The sequence below is a fragment of the Falco biarmicus genome, chromosome 2 (genome assembly GCF_023638135.1).
Source record: "Falco biarmicus isolate bFalBia1 chromosome 2, bFalBia1.pri, whole genome shotgun sequence".
In the NCBI taxonomy this organism is placed as follows: domain Eukaryota; kingdom Metazoa; phylum Chordata; class Aves; order Falconiformes; family Falconidae; genus Falco; species Falco biarmicus.
The window spans coordinates 94,465,030-94,485,655 of record NC_079289.1 but is presented as its reverse complement, the minus strand read 5'-3'; the positions used below and the strand labels follow the sequence as shown (position 1 = coordinate 94,485,655).

General features: G+C 37.7%; 2 protein-coding genes across 12 annotated transcripts in view; one reads left to right on the top strand and one right to left on the bottom strand.

Annotated features, from left to right (window-relative positions):
- The window catches only part of OFD1 (OFD1 centriole and centriolar satellite protein), a 34,943-nt gene extending 22,559 nt beyond the window's left edge, over positions 1-12,384 (top strand). For 5 of the 7 annotated variants that reach the window (XM_056328159.1, XM_056328160.1, XM_056328162.1 and 2 more), the window contains 6 exons: positions 4,489-4,589; positions 8,140-8,241; positions 9,322-9,470; positions 10,393-10,563; positions 11,212-11,282; positions 12,225-12,384. In XM_056328159.1, the coding sequence (XP_056184134.1) occupies positions 4,489-4,589; positions 8,140-8,241; positions 9,322-9,470; positions 10,393-10,563; positions 11,212-11,282; positions 12,225-12,279 (649 nt within the window). In that variant the 3' untranslated portion in view covers positions 12,280-12,384. The remainder of the gene's footprint in view (positions 1-4,488; positions 4,590-8,139; positions 8,242-9,321; positions 9,471-10,392; positions 10,564-11,211; positions 11,283-12,224) is intronic. The other 2 variants (XM_056328161.1, XM_056328158.1) reach the window with 2 other exon arrangements.
- Positions 12,385-12,940: 556 nt separating this feature from the next.
- Positions 12,941-20,626, bottom strand: part of GPM6B (glycoprotein M6B) — a 111,923-nt gene continuing 104,237 nt past the window's right edge. For 3 of the 5 annotated variants that reach the window (XM_056328175.1, XM_056328176.1, XM_056328174.1), the window contains exons 4-7: positions 20,185-20,356; positions 18,204-18,277; positions 17,830-17,895; positions 13,597-15,480 (exon numbers count right to left, since the gene is read on the bottom strand). In XM_056328175.1, coding sequence (XP_056184150.1) covers positions 15,331-15,480; positions 17,830-17,895; positions 18,204-18,277; positions 20,185-20,356 — 462 coding nt within the window. In that variant the 3' untranslated portion in view covers positions 13,597-15,330. Of the gene's footprint in view, positions 17,141-17,829; positions 17,896-18,203; positions 18,278-20,184; positions 20,357-20,626 lie in introns of all 5 variants that reach the window. The other 2 variants (XM_056328172.1, XM_056328173.1) reach the window with 2 other exon arrangements.

The following is a 20,626-nucleotide window of genomic DNA, read 5'->3' as shown; positions in this document are numbered from 1 at the left end:
AGTAAAACCTGATTGATTTACAAAGTGTTCTGCAAAGTCATTTCACTGTTGTAGTTGAGCAAGGAAGGTTATTCCAAAGATTCCCTCTGTTGGGGCAAATGTGAATAATAGCACTAGCTCCAAAGCCTAAAAAAGTCCGCTGCCATGGACAAGTGTTATGCAGAGGACTAAAAAGCCTGGAGGGCGAATGTAAGGCATCCTAAGTGCTTGCTGGTTTAGTGCAGATGTAGCAAATGGATAAATACCCATCAGTGAAACTTAGCTCAAATTCTGCTCTTTAAGGATACTAATTAATGCTTAGAACTGTGCTTCTTGGCACTTCCAGTTTGTGCTACCGCAACCAATACAAGTATTGATTTGTTACTGTGTGTGGCTTCAAAGATCGCGGGTGGTTCATTTGGTGTGTGCTGTCAGCACAAAGGCACACCCAACAGATACAAGTCATACAAAGTTTCTATGTTCCTGGGCTATAGGTCAGGCTGATTTACTTTGTTGGGTTTCCCACTGCTGTAGAGATCTCTGCAGATACGGCTCTAGATTTAAAAATGACCTTTGCTTTTGCCCCTCTTTGTTATTTTACTTTTCATGCGTCAGTGCTGTGACAAACTTTTCAAAGCAAGGTATGGTGTGAATTCTCCTATTTCAAGACAGCTGCAAGTTCTGCAGCACTTGAAATCTGTTGTATTGGTGTAGACTTTCTGTTTTATTGTTATTTCCTTACACAGTAGACCACTTTTAGACAGCAGAGTGAAAGTTTCATTGTTAATAAAAACATATTCTGTTAATCACTAATTTCAGAAAATGTGTTTTCTAAAAGTTTCCTTAAAATGTCAAATCTGTTCCTAAAAGTAAATCTGAGTTAAACAGCCCCTGACTTGCATGCCCTATATATAATATCTATGAAAAAATCTCATTTTTTAAAAGTGTGAGGAAGGTATGCGTATGTCCAAGATATATCTGACTTTCCCTGCTGTCCCACACCTTTAGACCATATTGGTAACTTAAAAATTTAGACTGTATACTTTTTTGGGTAAGAATAATGTCCGTACTCTGTTGTAAACAGGAATGTGAAGGCACAGCAGTGGCCCATTAACTATTACTTAGCACATTTTATTTATAACAATCCTATCAGACGTCTTACCCTCATATGAATTACCTGAATGTATTTTTAGCAGTTTGTTGTGGTGAGCTCTTGTGGGATTTGACAGTTTTGATTCCTTTAGTAGGCTTCTGTGCCATCCATATAATTGTGATCCTGAGAAGGCTAACAGGAGCTCTTGGTGACGTAGACTAATTTGAGAACCAACTTCATTTCAGAAGACAAAGTTGGGTCTTTAGGGGAGTAAACTTCATTTTTCAATTACTTGAAATTATTTTTCAAGAAAAAGGTAAAGCTACAGGCTCATCACGAATTCTTGTCCAACGTGGTGACAATCTCTCATCTTTCCCATATCAGAACAGGCCTTTTACGTACACTTGGTGTTCAAAAGCCATTGAGGTTATACCTGATGCACACAGAACCCTTAATAAAGATATGTGTCTTTAATTGTGTCTGTATTTTTCACATCTGTGACCTGACTGATGAGCTTTGTCGATTGAAGCTCGGTAGTTTCAGCTGCCTTTTTGAGATTTAAGTCAAGGCAGTTCTCCATTCTCACTTCATTCATTAACAAGCTGTAATGTTAACTTCTTTTTTTTCCTCTGAAGAGCTTGTTCATGTGTCTGTATAACTGTTTTCAGAATAGGAATCTCCAGTCTGCTTTGCGTGTGGGAATGAGATGGGTACCAGAACTTTTTTGGTTTGTTTTTTAAAGATCTCTTTTAAGTAAATGAATAACTTTGCAAAATTAAGCAGCATAAGACAGACTTCTTTTTCCATCCTGTAGCTCCTATTTCCATGTATGAAATTCTTCTGTTCTTAACAGTCTCTGGTGCCTCCGACTCTCCAATAGTGAGAATCCTCAATAAGGTCTGCAGAAAAAGCTCAAGGATTTAATGTTTCTTTCCTAAGAAGAGGCACTTGAATTGGCCTTAACCTGCTAGCCTTCATTCTAGATTTGATGGCTGAAGAAAAGCAGCTTGACCTGGGGCAGCTCTAGCAGGCATTCCTAGGGCTTCTCTATTTTGTTGTTATCAAGTCCTCAATATACATTTACCGTAGAGAGGGTCTCTTTGGTGTTTAGAATTTGGGAAGAGCCTTTATGTTCTTGGACTTGAAAAGAAGCTGATGGGATTTCTAGGGACTGTGAAGTTAGTCCCTTTGAGTGTCTGCCTCTTCTTGCCCTGCTCATCTACATTTTCTACAGTGTATCTCAGATTTCCTATATTCCTCTGACAGACCTTAGAAAGTGAAGGCTGAATGTTAAGGTGATAGGGGAAAATAATACCGCTTGAGGGACTGTACTTCTTTGAGGGATGTTGTAAAGTCCACGCTGCCTGAAGAGTGAACAGTATGAGGGCGTTCTGTTGCAGAGAACAGGCCAAGGTCTGGGCAGGCAGCTATGGGTTGTAGTTGATTTCTTGGGTTCCTTGTGCCAAAACAAGGGTATGAGGTCCAAATAATTTTCTTGAACTTGCTGCTTTCCCAAGATTTTCTTAAAGGGGAAACATTCTTTTGTTGAGTATTTTTTAATTTCTTGTGCCTTGGACTGTTTTCTGTTACATAAAATATTTGAGAAATGTATGCGTGGGCTTTTCCAGTTATTTACTCTCATTATTAAGCAAATGCCACATCATTGATGTGTATTGTGGGATTACTTTATGACCTGTAGATCTGAAGTGGCAATGGGAACTTCTCTGAAAAGAAGGATGAAGAAAATACTGTGTTGTAACACCAGTAATCATTATAAGTTAGACCTCTGTCAGTGGGGAAGAACAATTGCTTCTGTGACTACAAGAGCTCCTTGTTTATTTGTGTTTCAAGATACCGGTGGTATGAAGGAAGCCAATAAACAAAAGACAGGAAGTCAGTCTACAGTTATAAGGCAGATTATTATCTAAACCATTCCTTTTGGTTTTTTGTTTAGGGCTGAAGAAACCGATTGTGAGGGTTGTTACCAGTACTAGGCTAAACAAATAACTGGACATTAGCAAAATAGGTTAGATAGTGGTGGTTGTTTTTTGTTTAAGCTTTAATCTTAAGCGTAACGCATGCAGTTCAATCATTTGGTGTTGACTGGCACACCAGTACTGTTTTATGGAATATTGACATGAGGTGTACAGTCCAGGGTTTGGTTGCTAAACTTGTATAATGGGATGAATTTTGAAAAATGCTTGGAAATGTATGTTTACTCTTATTCATGAGGCAGACCTCTCTAGTTTGCTGAATCTGAGGCAGTGTGTTAACTGTCTTTCTAGCAACGTTGCAGGACGCAGTAATGAAAAAAGTGGCATACATGTCCTTGAATCTTGCATCCCTAAGAATTATATAACACTGAACATTTCTGTGAAGGCAAGACTAAAAACGTGAAATAGACTTCCCAAAACTTGAAGTTTCATTTACTCTCTCGTACTTAATTTACAGGGTATTTTCCCCCACTGACATTACTGAACTGTCCTTCTGAAAATGCAGATCTATTTGTTCGTCCCCAGATTTCTTTATTCAACATGTCTCCTTGTGGGGGTATGCTTTGTTTGTTCTTCGCTTTTGCCCCATATAAGACCTGAATCCCTTCGAAATTGTAAGCACAAACATATTTATACCCTGGTGAAGAGCACCAGCTGGTGTAAAGTAAGCTCTTTTATGAAGAGCTGCTGCTGAATTTCCTTAGTGACCTGCACTCCTTTTGCTATCCTGCTTCTGGTCAGAGTTTGGTAGCAGGGTCACGTGGAAGATACTGTTCTTTTACATTATCTTTCTGATGAGATAAATGGGGATTTAGAATGAGGGAACTAATCCCATTTTTCATAGCACCCAGATTTTTACCCCTGTATATCATACATGTTTTGCCAGACATCTAATCCTAATACATTTCAAATGCATCTGTTAAGATGGCATCAAAGTGGGAATTAGACTACAACACAGAGCCTAAAAGGGCAAATTTCTTAATTTCATTGTCACAATTCATTGTCTTTCTCCTTTTTTTTTTTTTTTTTTCCTTCCTTCCTCCTTTTTATGCCTTTTGAGATTGTATTTTGTTTTAATGTAATGCTTTTAGGTCCTATATAGGCCTTGGGGAAAGGCTGCAGGGAGATGGCTATGAGAGATTGAGCTGACTTCTGGTGGAAGTCAGAGAACTGTATTTGAATGCTTTAACTTTTGAATCAGAAAGTTACAGCTTTTTGGTTGCATGGTTTTTACATTTGGTTTAGTTTGTTGCCAAGCATGTGATTAGTCCTTGTATTTAAATCTCAGCTCACAGAATCACAGTGTGGTTGGAAGGAACCCTTGGAGATCTTCTAGTCCAAATCCCCCTGCTAAAGCAGGTTCATAGATCGCTATTTGCTCAGAAGTTCAGCATTTATATTTGTTATTCCTTCTTCTTTCAGACTTAATAATCAACAAATGGATAAAAAAGATTTCAGTGATATCCCCAAACCAGAGAAACTAATGTATGAGGACCTTGAAGAACACATTTCTTCTCCTGAATGTAAGTTTTGGTGCATTTTAGGCAGTTCGTTTAACACCCTAGGGCTTAATAGTTGTAAGACAGTTGTCTTGATAATTTAAGACTGTAGTTGGAGAGAAAAAATTCTGACTGATGTTGGAAATAAAATCAAACTGACATGATGAAGTATTCATTTTCTTCATATTTGCATCTTTAGAGGAGAAGGATCTGTAGTAATAAGTCGACACTGAAATCAAGCTGGTTCTGAAATTTGGGAACATACTTTTTGTTCAGAAATCTTGCATAACATTGTTCTCATTAATGCATGTAGGTCTGACAGTTGTTTCAGAATGTTTTAGAATTGTGTAGGATTTTTTAAAAAATCAGCCAAGTATACTATATGAACTAATTTGAGGGTCTGTTGTATTTGCTGAATGAAGTAAAACTCCAAGGACTATTGGTCATGGACCACTATCAGAGCACTATTACCAAGCTGTAATTCTGAAGATAAGTTTCTGCAGCCATTACATATACTCTTGCTGATTTTTCGTTCTGTAACTGAGGCTTAAATAGTATTATGAATTAGAAGTTACTTTAGAACTGTGTGTAAATATGTGAAGAACACTTGAAATTATACTGTCGTTAATCAGCATGTCTGAGTAGTTCTGGAACATGGTTCAGTTACTGAAGCGTGAATTTTATCTTAATTTTTTTTCTTTTAAGGTCAGCATTTTATTTATTTACATTTCTGCTCTCTGTTGATTGCAGAAAGAACTTGGTCATTTAGGTGGTGTTTTGCACTGTGTGCTATAAAATGCTTCCTTCTCTTTTTATGCTGCAGTCAAGCCTGCAGGGTTAGTTTTCAAAAACTTTTGATGTAACTAAGGTACTGTAGAAAGAGGAGGATAATAAAAGTTAATTCACTTTATAGCCACTTGTATGTGGAGAGAGAAGCAGAAGCACAGCTACTGGCTTGATTTCCTAGTTTTTCAGCATCTCAGTGACATTTTTATGTTGGACCTGAGCATTATCTCCCATGAAACTGTGGGTTTAAAGTAAGTGAAGTTGTCAATGTGAAAGGTATGAACCTTTCCCATTTCTAAATTTTGTTGGGTCTGTAAATTCTTTAGACAGGTGGAGTTTCATCATTGGGTATGAATTAAATTCATAGCTAGTGAAGAGATTATAATTATTGTATGAGAGAGTTAGAATCACTGATTTATAAGAAAATATTCTTAACTAGTGTGTGTTTTCCTGGGTCCGAGACTGGCTGATTTTGTTTGCGGCTAAGTTGTATGGAAGATGGAGTGATGCTGTTACTCACTGTCTTGAACCTGTGAGAATATGGTTTTCAGTATTTTAAAAACCAACCAACTAAACAATCAAAAAAGGCAGTGTTTAAACAGCAAATGTGCTGTTCGTATTTAATGGTAACTAGCAGAAGGTAATGACTCATCAATACATTTCTCTGTGAAGTTTTACTCAGTACACTTGTTGGTATTTTTAAATTTATCTCATTTAGTTTTCTTTTTGTAAGCTTTAAATGCATTATTTGCATGTGAACTGAGCCTGTAGCCACTAATGGTTTCTACTCATCTCGTATTTTAATTAGATTTCGATTTATTTGTTTAATTTTGTATTAGAGACTTTTGGGAATACATTACATATTTCACTTTTATTTTATCACATATAAGAATAGACTGGCATTTTCTTGGCAATTGGACCTGAGTAGATGCTGTGCCCAAGTAAGTTACCACTGTATCATTTGGTCATGTGTGGTAGTCAAAAGAACAATTTTAAGAGTTTGCATATGACTTCTCAATCAACAATACTTTTGTTGGGTCAGACTGCATCAAAAAGACAGTCTCAGTATGTTGAAGGAAATCAGAATCGCTAAAAAGGGGAGAAGATAACCCAGGAGGAATTGGGGGGGGGGGGGGGGGGGGAGGAGGGCAGGGAGAATAAGAACGTAAAATCTAGAAAGTAAATGTAGAGTAAGATAGAATGAAGGAAGAAGTTGCTAAGCGTAGGAAAAAACCCAGTGGCGTGAAGGAGATACCATAAACTGTGGAAGCCTTTTAATCCCGCTGTGAGTGAGGTCTGGCATGACAGGATTGAAATTTCTGTTGGCAGTAATTGCTTTTAGTTGATGTGCTTGTCTTAAGGAAATAATGCATCTCTTGTTGTCCACCCTTGCATCAAAGAATGAATGTGTAAAAAGTGTGTTACCTTTCTTTTCTTTCAGAATGGTTAATGTAAAGGTGGTTTTTACTATACTGTTTTGGGTGGGGTTTTTTTGGTTGGGTTGTGTGGTTAGCAGACCTTTAGAATTAGATATAGTATTTAACAGGAACCTATTTGTGAAAGGGATTTTTTGACTATTTAAATATTACATATGCTGAAACATACTGATGCCTCATATAGAAATAATGTTGTTGTTGATAACCTTATAATTTATACCTAAAGTTAAAGAGAGAGCAGAAAACCAGAATAGGTTTTCTTTTGAGTGTACTAACTCATTATTTTCACATCTATGTGAAATATAGATACAGAATTTCCTTCAACTTTCCTAGTTGAAGCTGGTAGGACTTCCTATTGCTGTTGTAAGAAACTGAGACCATTCTTGTAACTTAGCCAAGACAGATAGTTTGGCAGAAATTTTCTGTGATGCTTTCACCTGTAATTCCTTTACAAGAATTTTAATTCAAAGAGATTCAGACCATTCTGAGAGAGAGACTAATCAGTTTGGGTGTCTTGTTTTTTCTTCATGCAAAATATTTCAGTTTTATTATGAAGTGGAAAAGAAAAATGCTTGAAACCTTGATAATATCGGAAGGATGGGAAATTGAAATTTTCTAGACCTTTACTCAAAACTTAAGGAAATATAAAAATTATCTGTACTATGTTACACTACGTGCTTGGAAAAATGATCCTATATATTGCAGGTTGGCTACCTAGAGATAATGGCTACATCTGACTTTTTATGTCTTCTTGCTTTCTCTCATAGAATTGAGATAATAGCAGTCTGCATGGTTTGCAAATAAATTATTAAGAAGCCGTTGCATGTCGTAGCAATGACCACAGAAGTACAGTCATTGTGTTTTTGTAGATTCAGAGCCCCATTGTGCAGGGAGAAGAAAATATAATATAGAATATTAGCAGTATCCATCCGCTGTACTGAAGGCAAGGATCCTAATAAAGAAATAGTACATGATCAAATAATTAAAGGCTGTTTTACGTGCATGGAAAGGATGAGCTAAGCTTGGACATGTAATGTTTTCTGTGACCTCTTATCTTGATTATGTAAAGAAATGATAACATTTGGGTTTTCTGGTGTATATTTATTCATGAATCTGTTTTGGCTTTGTAAACTGATACTTAATTTCAAAACTAACAATTCTGTAATTAAAGCAGCAAGTACAGCCCGTGATAATTCTTAATCCCGAGGGAAACGGTCAAGTTGAAGGGAAAGTGCTCAATTAGTGCTGATACTTGCGTTCTTATTCAGCCATTCCCAGACTTTGTGTCCATTGCTCAGCTCTGCTATTGTAATTACAAAATAATGAAGCCATTGTTCAAATTTCTTCTCTAGATCAGGGGGACATTCCAGAGCAGTGTGAAAGTGATGCCTTGCATCCATCTGGGGACATCATCAATGGAAACCATGTCACAGCCACTTCGCTGCAGGATTTAAGTGAGTTTTCAGCTCAGAAACAAAAGTGAATACCCTTTTTAAATGTCAAATGTGTAACATAAAAAAAGCCAAATATTTAACATCCTGTAGGTACGTATGCTGGCATGATTGAACATTTTTTTCCAAAAGAGCTAATAATGTAATAAAGAGGAAGGTATGTTTTATTTTGCTTTACTGTATGAGGAAGACTTTTTCATCCTGTTTTTGATTAATTTTTTTTTTTAATTTAAACTTCTGCCACCCAACTTACTACCCATCCCACCCCCCTGACTGGCTTCTGGAGAGATGATTTTGGTTTTTTTCTTTTCTCTTCAGGATAGTTATAAAATATCATTTCTGCTCTTGATAGAACTAAGACTTGAAAGGTTTTGGTTTGGTTTTCTAAAAAATATTTTATGTCCTGCTTGTCTGGATTTTTTTTCATTTTTCTTGACTCAGTTCACAAACTGTATTATCACAATGCTGTTTTAATTCTTTGGGTAGGTGAGGATGATTTCAGTGCAGCATATGCCACTTTTCTAATTGTTCTAGATGGAAGCATTATTGTATTTTTATTTAGAGAAGAGCTTTCTAGCTTTGTAACAATTCCCAGTATTTAGTTTCCCATCTAATGACTATCTGAATGCTGTTCTACTTACACAGCTTGTTTAAATATACTGGTCACATCAGCAGTGTGTCCTGCAATAATTTTTAAAGGTCTTTTAAGTACTTTCTTTATAAATATAACCATATTGCAGAGAGGGAAAGAATGTAGCAACATGAACTTTAGGATAACAGATTTAATGAGATGGTCCGTGATAGGAATGAGAAACGCATAGAGAGATTTGTCAGCTCTCTGGCCTCTACTTTGGCTTTACTGTTTAACTCGTAGTGAATTATGTATCAGACTAAAAATGTTGAGAGGTGGGAAGAAACAACATCAGATACTGAAGAATGATTTTGGTATATGTATAAGCAATATATCCAGTTGTTTTTCATTTACTGGTAGTTATACAGGAACCTGATACTTATTTGTGTACTACTGTAGTAATTACTGAACTATATAAATCAAATTACAGATGTTGAAATAACTTTTCACAGCAGTGCTGGATCAAAGGCAGATTGAAGAACAGAATAGAGAAGTTGAGGAAAACATAGAAGAAAGGAAAAAAAGAGAAGAAAGGAGAGAGCGAGAACAACAGGAAGCTTTGGAAGGAGAGCAAAAAGAAGTGGAAAAGCTTAACAAAGAGGTGGTGATTCAGTATTTTAATTTCTGACAGTAATATAGCTTTGTAGTGCCATGTAGGATTGTTCTATGTGCGTTACTTTGTTAAAAATAGATTTTATTCAAGTGAAAGTAGTAGAGGCTGATTTTTTACATACTTGTGTGATTAACTGAAGAGTCTCGCTAGAATTTCTCCTTATGCCTAGTACCTTTTTCACTGGAAACCGACGCCTTTTCTTCCAGGCTTCACGCAACTGAAAGCTACAGTTTTACGGCTAGAATTCAGAAGGCAGCTGTCACCATGCTATTGGAACAAGCTATACAATTGCTGTCTTTCTGGTCTGGACTGCTGCTGGTGGAACACACCAGAACATGTTAATGTCCATCTGTTCATTACCCTGCATTAGGGTATCTAGGGTGCTTCCTTGGAAGTAGAAGTTGTAAGGAGACCTTAAGGAGTTTGCCTAAGTCCCTTTTAGGTGATGTAGCACCTGTTGAATTAGAGTTCTGGACTTTAAGACCTGTATAAAACTTGATTTTTTGCGCCCTCCCATTTAATCTTCCTTTTCCCACCCTTAAACCTTGGCTAATTTGATTCAGTGCAGTGGTACTGGTCAGACATGCTCGTGCTACCCTTCACACCAGCAGGCTAGGCCCTTCAAGAAACTTTCATACCTGTGTCAGCTCTTCTTCAGTTCACACGGAGCTGTCAGACATAGAAGCCTCAGGCCTCACAGCATCTCAGACATCCAGACAGGCTGAGTGGGATTTCTTGATGTCACTTTGAATTGAAGCAGTACCTTAACATTTCATCTTGAACTGTATGTAACAAGTTAATGCTGTTCAGACTGGCATGTTTTACCAAGGTTAACATAAAATCTCATGTGTAGTGCAGGTATAAAGGTATTTTTCTTGAGCTGATCGGTATGTAATTTTGTGTCTTAAAGCCGATCCAAGACTCAGTGAAAACAGATGAAGAAAAAGAAGATAAGGAGGGGGTAAAATCTGGAAACAGTAATTCTGGTGCTGAAGATAAAGTTAAGGATCCTACTCCAAATCCGTTAGAAAAATACATGAGAATAATTCAGCAGAGCAGAGCGCAGGAACGGACAAACAAGGTGATTATTCTCAAAACTGGGTCTCAAAAATGTTACTGACTGAATTTGTCTCGCTAAGCACGCATACAATGAAAACATTTCTCTCTGCCCCGCCCCCCTTTCAGGCCTATGTCACAATCTACAGAGATGAGTGTTTGGATTTGTACTGCAGAAATGTGTTGATTCAGAAGAAAAATAATGAAGACTTTCTTCTATAAGGGGTTTTGTTCTGGTGTCCTGTGGGGAGGGGGTTTGTTGGTTTCTTTGGTTTTTAGATACTAGGACAGTATTTAAATATAAATGTCCTCAATTTTTAGTTTGAACTATGTTTAAGTACAGCCTGAATCTACATAGGTCAGTTGGTGTTCCACTAACACAACTGGTATGATTGAATTTATTCTGGCAAAACGGAAGATTTGACCTTAAAGAACACGGTAAACATTACTTTGATGAAGGCGTGCAGGATACTTTTGTTCAGACATTATCCAACCTGAATTTCCAAAGCATCATTGTTCTAGATGCAGTGCAGCAGCTGTAGAAACAGGGCAGCTCCTCCAGATTTTTGTTTTCCATTAGGTGCCTTAACATACAGATACTGTTTATTAGAGTCACTTAAAACCTTGACTTAAGAACCAGTTACAGGAAGTGTATTTTCTTCTTGGTTGTCAGGATTCAAAAAAAGAAGAAACAGGAGAAGTATCACTTACAGAGGGACTTATATCTAGTGAAAAGGATGACAGGTAAGGCATATATATTACTATTAATCACTTCTATTACTCCATATTAATAAATAGTTATTTACGAATTATGGTTAAGAGACATCTGCCTCCTTAAAAAGCAAAATAATCTAGTAATCAAAAGCAAATATACTGGAAGAATTGGGAATCCTTCATGTACAGGTAAGTTATGCACTGTATGGAATTCAGATCTGGGAACTACGTTCAATGATCTGTTTCAGTAGCTGTGGCAATTAGAACTCGTTATCTGCAAACGAGCAGCATCTCTGTTCCTGCCCCATGAGCTGAAGTGTGCGGGGTTCTTCTTGGGTAATGATTCTGAAGGTTTGTCTGCACGGCTCTTTGCAGATGGTTTGTTACTACCATAAAATCTAGGCCTTGATTTGTCAGTAGCATCACGGCCTTTTAACAAACTAATACACGCTATTTTTTTTTTCTGACATTTTGGCTGCCTGCACCGAGTTACCATAGCTAAAGCATCTCCTTTGGCTCTCTAGACAGTGATAGATAAGGATATATAGTTTTCAGTTGCTTGAGAGGAAAAAAAATAATCCAACAACCCTCTATCAGATCTTTCAGTTTATCTGAAAATGCAGAATTAAAAATTATATATAAGCAAAGACTAGGGAACAGTTAAAAAAAATAAATTAAATGCTCACCATAACTGTAGCAATGATTCAGCATTATCTGTGCCTTTAAAGTGCTGTTTTACATATCAGACCCTACCCTGGTGCTACCGAATTGGAATCTGTATGGTGTTCTTTTCACTGGGTAAGCATTGCAGAATAGTGGATGTATAGTACTGAAATGGCATTCTCTTAATTGAAGCCCCAAATCCTTACCCTAAAGGCTTGCTTATTTCCTTCAGGTCACTGAAATAGCAAGATAATTATGGCAGAGGCAGTCTCTTTGTTTTTAAAACAAGTATTTCTATTTATGATTTAGGATAAGAAACTACTCTGGACTCATACCACTTTCCTTCCCTCCCTCCTATCCTTAATACAGCACTGGAGACATCTCTCATGGAGACGTGGATGAAAACTTCTGGTGAACAACAGCACTTATTATTATTTATTACCATTACAATAAAAATGTTTATAAAGCAGCTTTCTGTCTGTAAAAAGTTGTCATAAATGTTAGGCACCAAGACTGCATAATTATGAATTTGTAAAAAAAAAAAAAAAAAAAAAAAATATTATGATTTTGAGCTGCGTCATCACTCCAGTCATTCACTTCAAAGAGCAAGTCAGTCATATTGTTAATCTAGAAGGAGTTCCTTGATTGGGTGAGAGAAGGGAGAAAGCAGTGTCAAGCAATTAATCAGTATGTTCAAGCAGACTGACTTTGGCACTGCATTCCTGTAAACTTTTAACAGCTTTTCCAGTGGTGCCCCATCCCGTGCCCGTGCCCGCTCCCTTCCCCTCCAGCTGTTACAAAGTGTAGATCACAGTCAGGGTGTAGAGGTAACAAAACATTCAGTCGTCATCGTCTTTTTTAAAGGTTGGCTGGCACAGTCTCAGCGAGCGGAGTGTAACAAACCTGAACTCACCTGCCCCTTTTACTACTACGGCAGGGGAAGCAAACGCTGCTAAAAGCAGCCCTACCTCGTGTGTCACCCTGTTGGTATTAACCAGCCCAGAACGGAGAGATTCAAATGAAAATGCTATTTAACTCATCTTTATTTAAGCTTTGTATTTTGTAGGTAGATTATAGGCAAAAATCAAACTTTATTTACAGTACAAAATACAGTATTTTTTAATCAATGAAGTAATTTTGGGCAGCAGCATATATTACAACTTGCACTGCATTTGAGGCTGCTCATCTTGACCTAACTGCAAGAACATGAAGCCAAGTTTGACAGAATTTAGGGGCAAAAAGCCAAAGCTCTGTCTTGAATTCACTGGATGTTGATACACGATGTATCAAAAACATGACAGAAATAAACTTTTGCTCTTAGAAATTCAGCTAAAATGTGTTTCGGGGGCTAGTCTAATTTTACATGCTGCTTGGTTTGATGTTGCAGCCATGCTCACATTTACAAAATTTCTGAGAGAATCCTTCCGTTTGATGTCTGGAATGGGAGGGATCGTGCTTGTTGCATTATGCTGGCCTGGAACAGCTACCCATGCTCCACCCTAGAAACACCTGCTGATTTACCGTGCTGGAGTGTACGCCTACAGGGCATCCCTTCCCCCAACAGCAGCAAATGGACACTAAAGAACAAAACTCGTTTAACTTCAGATAAGAGACACAAAGCCTAGAGATGTACTAGTATGGAGTAGCTGTAGGTCTGTTTTCAAATAAGCATACACAAGTGTTGTCTATTATCTACAAATATTTATTTTAACACTTGGATGTAACTACAGGAAGCCCTTGGCACTGATAGAAAATATTGATTCACTGTTAGGTTACAAAAATTTATACATAGCAAAATTTAATGCTCTTTACATAAAAATATTAGACTACTTAAACAAAACTTCAAAAACTCCCAGTAATAGCTACACTGAATTAGAAAAGAATTAGGCTTTAAGACACTGCCTCCATTATTACCCTTATGCAAACACTGGGCTAGAACATCACCTGCATTGCTGTAGAAATGTCTCCTTCATGCAACAGGTAAGAACATACACTAGGCTATTTTGTCATATTTGCTCTACATTGACCAACTCTGCCCCTTTTTTGAAACTGTCAAATTAGACTTCAATATTTAACAAAAAAAAGTATTTGCCATTAATGCCCCCCAAAACGCCTTCTCTCTTTAATACTGACTTGAAGTAATTGGCAATTCCTTTGATTTATATTCAGCAAACAGTCAAAACCATCAAACCACAGGTCAGCTTAACATGGGTATGACTTGAATATTTGATTTTTTCAGATGACTGATGTATTATACTCCCCCCCACATTTATATATATATATATATATATCATATAGAACAAACACCAAATATACCATCACTAATACTCAAGATACCACTGAATGCTTCTGAAAAAAACATTAATTAGAAGGCAGACTTCTATGGGAAATGACTTCAAAATGGCACCGGTTCGTTTGTTTTGTTTTCTGAACACCACGTTTTCTCAATGTGCTAATTAATTTGTAAAAAGGAAAACACATAAGCACTGACTATAAATTTGCTAAGCACCAAGATAGAGAAAGGTGGACATCCTGTATTCTGTTGTATGGCTGTAATTTTTGTTGTGTAAAACTCTGCATACTTTCTCATCTGCTCATTTGGAATAGTCAGATCAGTGTCATTTTAATAAGGTAACACTTTTCACTTACTAAAAATGTAGGATAATGGTCTCCTGCCGCTATATAAATGCTAAGACATTTATAGAAAATAAATATTAAGGCAAAGCTGACATTTATTTTCAAAGAAGGGGATCATTATCCAGATCCAGGGATCTACATTCCATTAAATAGTTAATAAAAAGATTAAAACTTGGGACATCTGCTCAACACTCACGTAAGCACAGGAGCGTGACTGCATCATCGTGACAGTGTGGCACAAAAGCAGAGTGCTGTTCCCATGGCCCATGTAAAGAGTGTTCAAAGACAGCCCTGTTGCAACTTAGGAAATGCTGCAACCGTGCCGTCACGTAAGCATGAGCCGTCAGAAATCCTAGCCAGCCCGTTTCATATTTGGTATATAAATCGAGATACTAAATCACACGTGGTACATGTGCCTTTGCCCTAGAGATTACTGCCTGCTGGTTTGAAGTACCTGCCACAGTTTTGCGCGGGACATCATGCTGTCAAACGTGTCAAATACTAAATACCAAAAGTCTCGAAGAAGAATAATTTGGTCACTTATTGTGAAGTGTTGCCTTTTAAAATGCCTGGAGTAAAACCTCCATGCTCTGTATGAAAGGATGGAAGATTACCCACAGGAAGATTTCCCTATGAAAGTGTTCCAGGAGCTGGAATGTGAAGCTTTTGCACTTCTCTCTTAATTTTGTTTGGTAGACACACATCTGTGCTGCAGAGCAGCTATTTCTTGATTTGTCAGAGCTACAGAATTCTTCTGTGGAATTACTGTGGCAAACATTTATGTGTAAGAATTGAGTTGCTCTTTTGACCGAGACTGGATATCCTGAAGCTCCTGCTCTTCTTTTGCTTTGATATCTTGGTAGGCCTGCATTTTGCTTGCATCCTTTAAGTAGGCCCAGTTAGAAGACAGTATCATGAGGAAGTGGATCTGGAAGAGAAGGGTGAGCATGATGGCTAGTGAGCATGTCAAGAGGCAAAGCAAGCTGCTAGTTAGATTAATAGACGCTCTTTAAAATAACAACCAAAATAAAAGTTATTCTACGTTAATAAGCATTCTGTTATTAAAACAGGCACAGAGGCTATTTTCAAAGATCTCTAGAATTTGGCATGCTAATATTTCAGATGGTTATTCACAATTTAGAGAACGTTAGTATAACAGTAATAAAATGAGCTACAGAGTTGAACGATTCAATTAAAATGCAGAATGGGGGGAAGCAGGAAAAAAGTTTTGTACGTGGCAATATATATAGTCTGTAAACTACGAGACGCTCAGAAGAACCGTATTCTAAGGCGGTGGTGTTTATGCATATCCAAGCCCAGATCCTGGTAAGTCTTTTCCCCAACAACAAGCAGATGAGAATTCTACCCTCCCCCTGGAAAAAGCCTGAAACTGTGAACAGTTTTATTTACGTGAACAAGGCTACATTAACATATTGAAAAATTAAACAACAAAACATGAGTCCAAAACTAAGCAAAAGCATGCAATCTCTGGGTTAAGAAGTCTTAATCATATATTTTTATAGCTACGTTTTAAACTTCCATTGTCCAACCTCAGGTGAAGAGTTTTCTATCATATATAGCAACTGGGTTTTTTTTGTGTTTGTTTGGTTTTGTTTTTTTTTAATTATTGTGTGGACTTTTTTCTAGTTTGTGCATTCGTCTCTTCCCAACTTCTTTTCACCATACTTCATGCAAAAAAATCTACATCTGAAAACACCGATTCACTTTTTCCCCACCCCCCCCCAACAGTGTAGAAAGGTCTCTATGATCTATGCATGGTTTTGCTTCCTGTGCAGTCATACTTACATTTTTGAGATCTGGCTACTGAGAAATCAGTTACTAAAGTGCAAGCTATACAAGAATAGAAACTATTTATATGCAGTTTCTTACTAGTTCAGGGTCCAAAAGAATGTGATTGTTTTACGCAGATCTAATACAAGGATATATTTCCTTCCAGACAGAACATGATTTGGCAATTACTTAAAAATGAAGTAAGAGAAAATAATTAACTTCATCACCCATAGAATCACTGGACATACAAGCCAATTAATGCATAACACCTGGGCTTCTCATTTCTGCCAAAAGAGACTGGCACTACTTTCTTTTCCATCATATTATTTTGCATGCTCAGGGGGTGGGGGTTGTATTTCGTATTCAGGATGAAGAATAAATTGGTAATTCTGACCCTGAACTGTTCCAGTATTTGTTTGAGAGATGACAGATAGAAAGCAAGTGGAGACTTGAAATGAAAACACTGCATCTTCAGAAGGATGCCTTTGTAAACACCCCTGCAGTAACTGAATCCTCTCAACATGAAGAAATAGCCAGATCTCACCCACATCATAGTTCGTATACAAGAAGTCATTTTATTAATCTGATGAGCTAAATGATGTTTACTGAAGCTATTTACAATTACTGTAACAGAATTCAGAAAGCTAGACTTTTAGCCTAGAGTGTCAGTGGTATTTCAAGCTACACAATGCAGCTCTTTACTGGGCTTATACAATTTAGAATTTAGTGCAGCAATCTTCCCGACTCTTAAACTTCAAAACAGCATAGTTATATGTAGTAGCCATCATGTAGATCAGCTGGTGGAAGAGAACAAAATACAGGAGAGTAAGATACAACAAGGTGACGGCTCAAGCCCGCTTGGGCAACTGTCAATACTTTTACAACAGACGTTACTCTGAGCTTCTTCCAGGGTGAAGATGCAAGGTAACTTGCCATTTAGCTGGAGAGGATAACCTACACACAGGCGGCCCAAGGCTGTTTCATCAACAAACAGTATTACATCTGGGTTTGGCCAGCACGAGGTTAGAAGCTGGCAGCTACAGGAAGATGAAGGAGGTCATCTTGCTAACGGCCCTTTTTCCAACTACCACCTGTAATTGGCACTGCAGAGTTGGACTAGTCAAACTGCCTGGGTCCAGCCAAGAAAACCAAGAGGTTCCAAGTGATTCATCAAATAAACTACAAAATTGCAAAGAAGTAGTGGACATAAAACAGAAACAGTGGGTAAAAGTAGGATCTTCAAAGAACATGCAAATAATTTTTTGCCAAGGATGGGGAAGGTGGATTAAGATGACTTCTTAAAGCAAAAGTTTGGGACCTGGTGACTTGTAATGATTAAACCATAGCAGTAAATAATGGTGATTACAGCTCACCCTCCTTAATGTCTAGTATTGCTATTTTCAAGATAAACAAAATTTAATTTTAAAGCATCTTAAGCCTGAAAGGAACATGTTACACAATAAACCAACAAAAAAATACTACCCACCAATGCTATGACAGTGGCACCAGCTCCAGCACAAGCCACAATGAACAGGTGATAAGACATGTAGAACTAGAGAAAAAACATTAAAAACATTGAAGTAATTGAGTATTGTATAGAATGCATTTCAACTGTTTTAGAGAATAAGGATAATAAAATCATCTTCATAGCAAGGTATTCAAAGCTTTAGAAAATAAAAATGTTCTGAAATACTTTTAATTTTTTGGATGACCTAATAGAAACATTTCAGTGTTGTGTTGAAATCAATCTCTTTATACTATTTAGTATTAGTTTTCTCCAAAACCTTTTATCGAATTATTTATTACACAGTGCTCAAGTGACCTGTAGGCAAAAGCTGCACACAGGTTACATTTCTGTACCTCATTCGTGTTGCAGATGTTCTCTAAAATCGGGCCACAGGCTTTGCCAGGTACCGCATTCCAAGGGATAATACCTGAAATACCACAGCAAAAGAAACAACTAATTTTGGCAATCAACACACACTTTCTGTTCCTCTGTCATCTTTTCCGCCCACTTGCCAGTTGTGTTCCCTTTCTGGGCGTCCGCGTGTTGACCGGTGCAGCTCTGAGTTGGCAGGAGAAATTAAAACAACTCACTCAAGTTGCGCTTTCTCCTTATATATTGAGGCCCGCTGCCAAGGCATGTTCTCAGATGTGGTTTTCCCATATGGCAGCCAAATGGTTGGTTGGGTGTTTGCACTTCAGGGCCAGTCACATACTGCCTGCTCCCCCACTCAGCACTGAAAGGGATAATCTGCATCTCAGAGGTACTTGGCCCCTTGCAGGATGGCACGCACTTCCTGGATTAACTTCTACTTCAACAAGTAACTACTGTAGAAGAGTGTGACTATGGAGCTAGAGCGAAGAATTACAGGATTTTTTGTTTTAGTTCCAATAGGTAAAAAGCATTACGTGAGTATTGGTACAAGAAAGTTCAGTCTGCCACGCCTCATGTGCGCCCAGTTATTTTTCTTACACAACTGAAAATCTGAAAAGTCAACAGGATCTAGTAGATTTCAAACAGCCTGAACTTCTAGGCCTGTAACAGACGTAAAGCTTAAGCAAAAGCCATTTGAAACAGGAGAAAACCACTTTGTCTCCCCACCGCAACTTACATTTCAAACTCAGCTGGTTGGAATAAGCAACTCTGTAAGGGGCAGGTCACTGAAATTACCTCAGCATGGCTTTCGAAAAGATGTTACCGGGTTTACTTTAAAACCAACTTCTTCTCTGGGACTGCGATATACAGTTGAAGCCTTTTAGCTACCACTTCCACCCAAAAATGTGAAGTCAGTTAAGCAACACAAGTTGCCTGTTAATGAGTTGCTCTCTCCCAGTCACTTACTGAAACCCAAATGATTTTACTGCCAGAGGAACAGCACAGCCCTACACAGTGCTCATACGGCTGCAAACCACCAGGAGAAGCAGAAAGGTGGAGGAGCACATCCTTGCATTCCGAAGGCTTTGCTGCTGAAGAAAATTTCTTCCCAGCCTCTTGTTGTCAGTTGCTAAAAGAGGATGCAAATATTTAACTGATTTGAGACTTCTCCCTTTTAAAATTAGTGCATCTTATCTTCTCCTACTGGACTTGCATCCCAGATAGGAAAGCAAAACCGAGTTTTCTCACTTTCTCACAGCAGAATCCATTTTCTGTTTCCAATGACTTAGTCCAAAGAAAGAAACATTCCTAGAAAACGCCAGCTAAAATGAAGCCAAAAGTAATGGTGGCAAAAGCTCTTCTGCACAAGGGAATGTGAAAGGATTAACTCTAGGGAAAATTCACCTTACGGAATGAATTACTTGAAAAACCTAACCTATTTTAAGCTACTGTCCCACTCTGCTACCTGCACCCTCCTTGGATTTCTGTCATCAGAAAGCAGTATTAATTCATTGTTAAGGCAGACTTTTGATTGCAGGGTTTTGGTCTTTTAACTGAAAGTAATTGTTAGAGGAAAGTTCAGGTACTATTCATATTTAAATGTAAAAACCAGCTTTTTGACAGGAAAGAATATATGTATATGGTTCAAAACCCAGAATCCAGTTATCTATTTCTCAGCACTGTTTCTAAGCAGTTTATTTTGAGGCTGATCTATTTTTAAACCTAGTACTATAGTATTGGAAACCGCTACAAAATAATTTTAGATAAATGACTTGCCAGTTCAGTTAAATTGATTGCATCTGGAAAGAGATCAGCGTAATCTGAATTAATTAGAAAAGTAATAGCACATTCAGAGATGCAAGATGCTTTTGCATTCGGTTCATTTGATAAGGCTAAGACAAAACTACTGAAGACAGACCAAGGAGAAACAATAAAGCATTTAATCAGGATTAAAATGAGTACCGTATTGCCTGATATCCACGCAGATCTGGTCCCCTGGAACCGTCACATTTGTCTGAAGAGATTTGATGACTTCGCAAGTTGACCATATGTTATAGAACATAAAGACAGGCACAGCAGAGAAGCCAAAGACCCCAAGCCAGGCCACTCCAAGCACATAGGTGAGGAAAACAAACTGGGCAGAGGAAACACAAGCACTTCATATTTATTCTTTGAAAAGAGTACTGGAATTTTCCTTAAGAATGTTTCAAAATAATCTTTAAGCGTACTTTCAGAAATCAGTTAATAAAATATTTCATTTCCAAGCATAAATAAAATCAGTATTCTCATTGCTTACAAATACTTTGGCAGTTTAAGCGCTACTGAGAAAGTAATTCAGACGTTCCCTTTTTCAGCAGCCTGCTTGAGTAAACCGCTTGCCCTCCTGAAAGAGCAGTCCACTCAT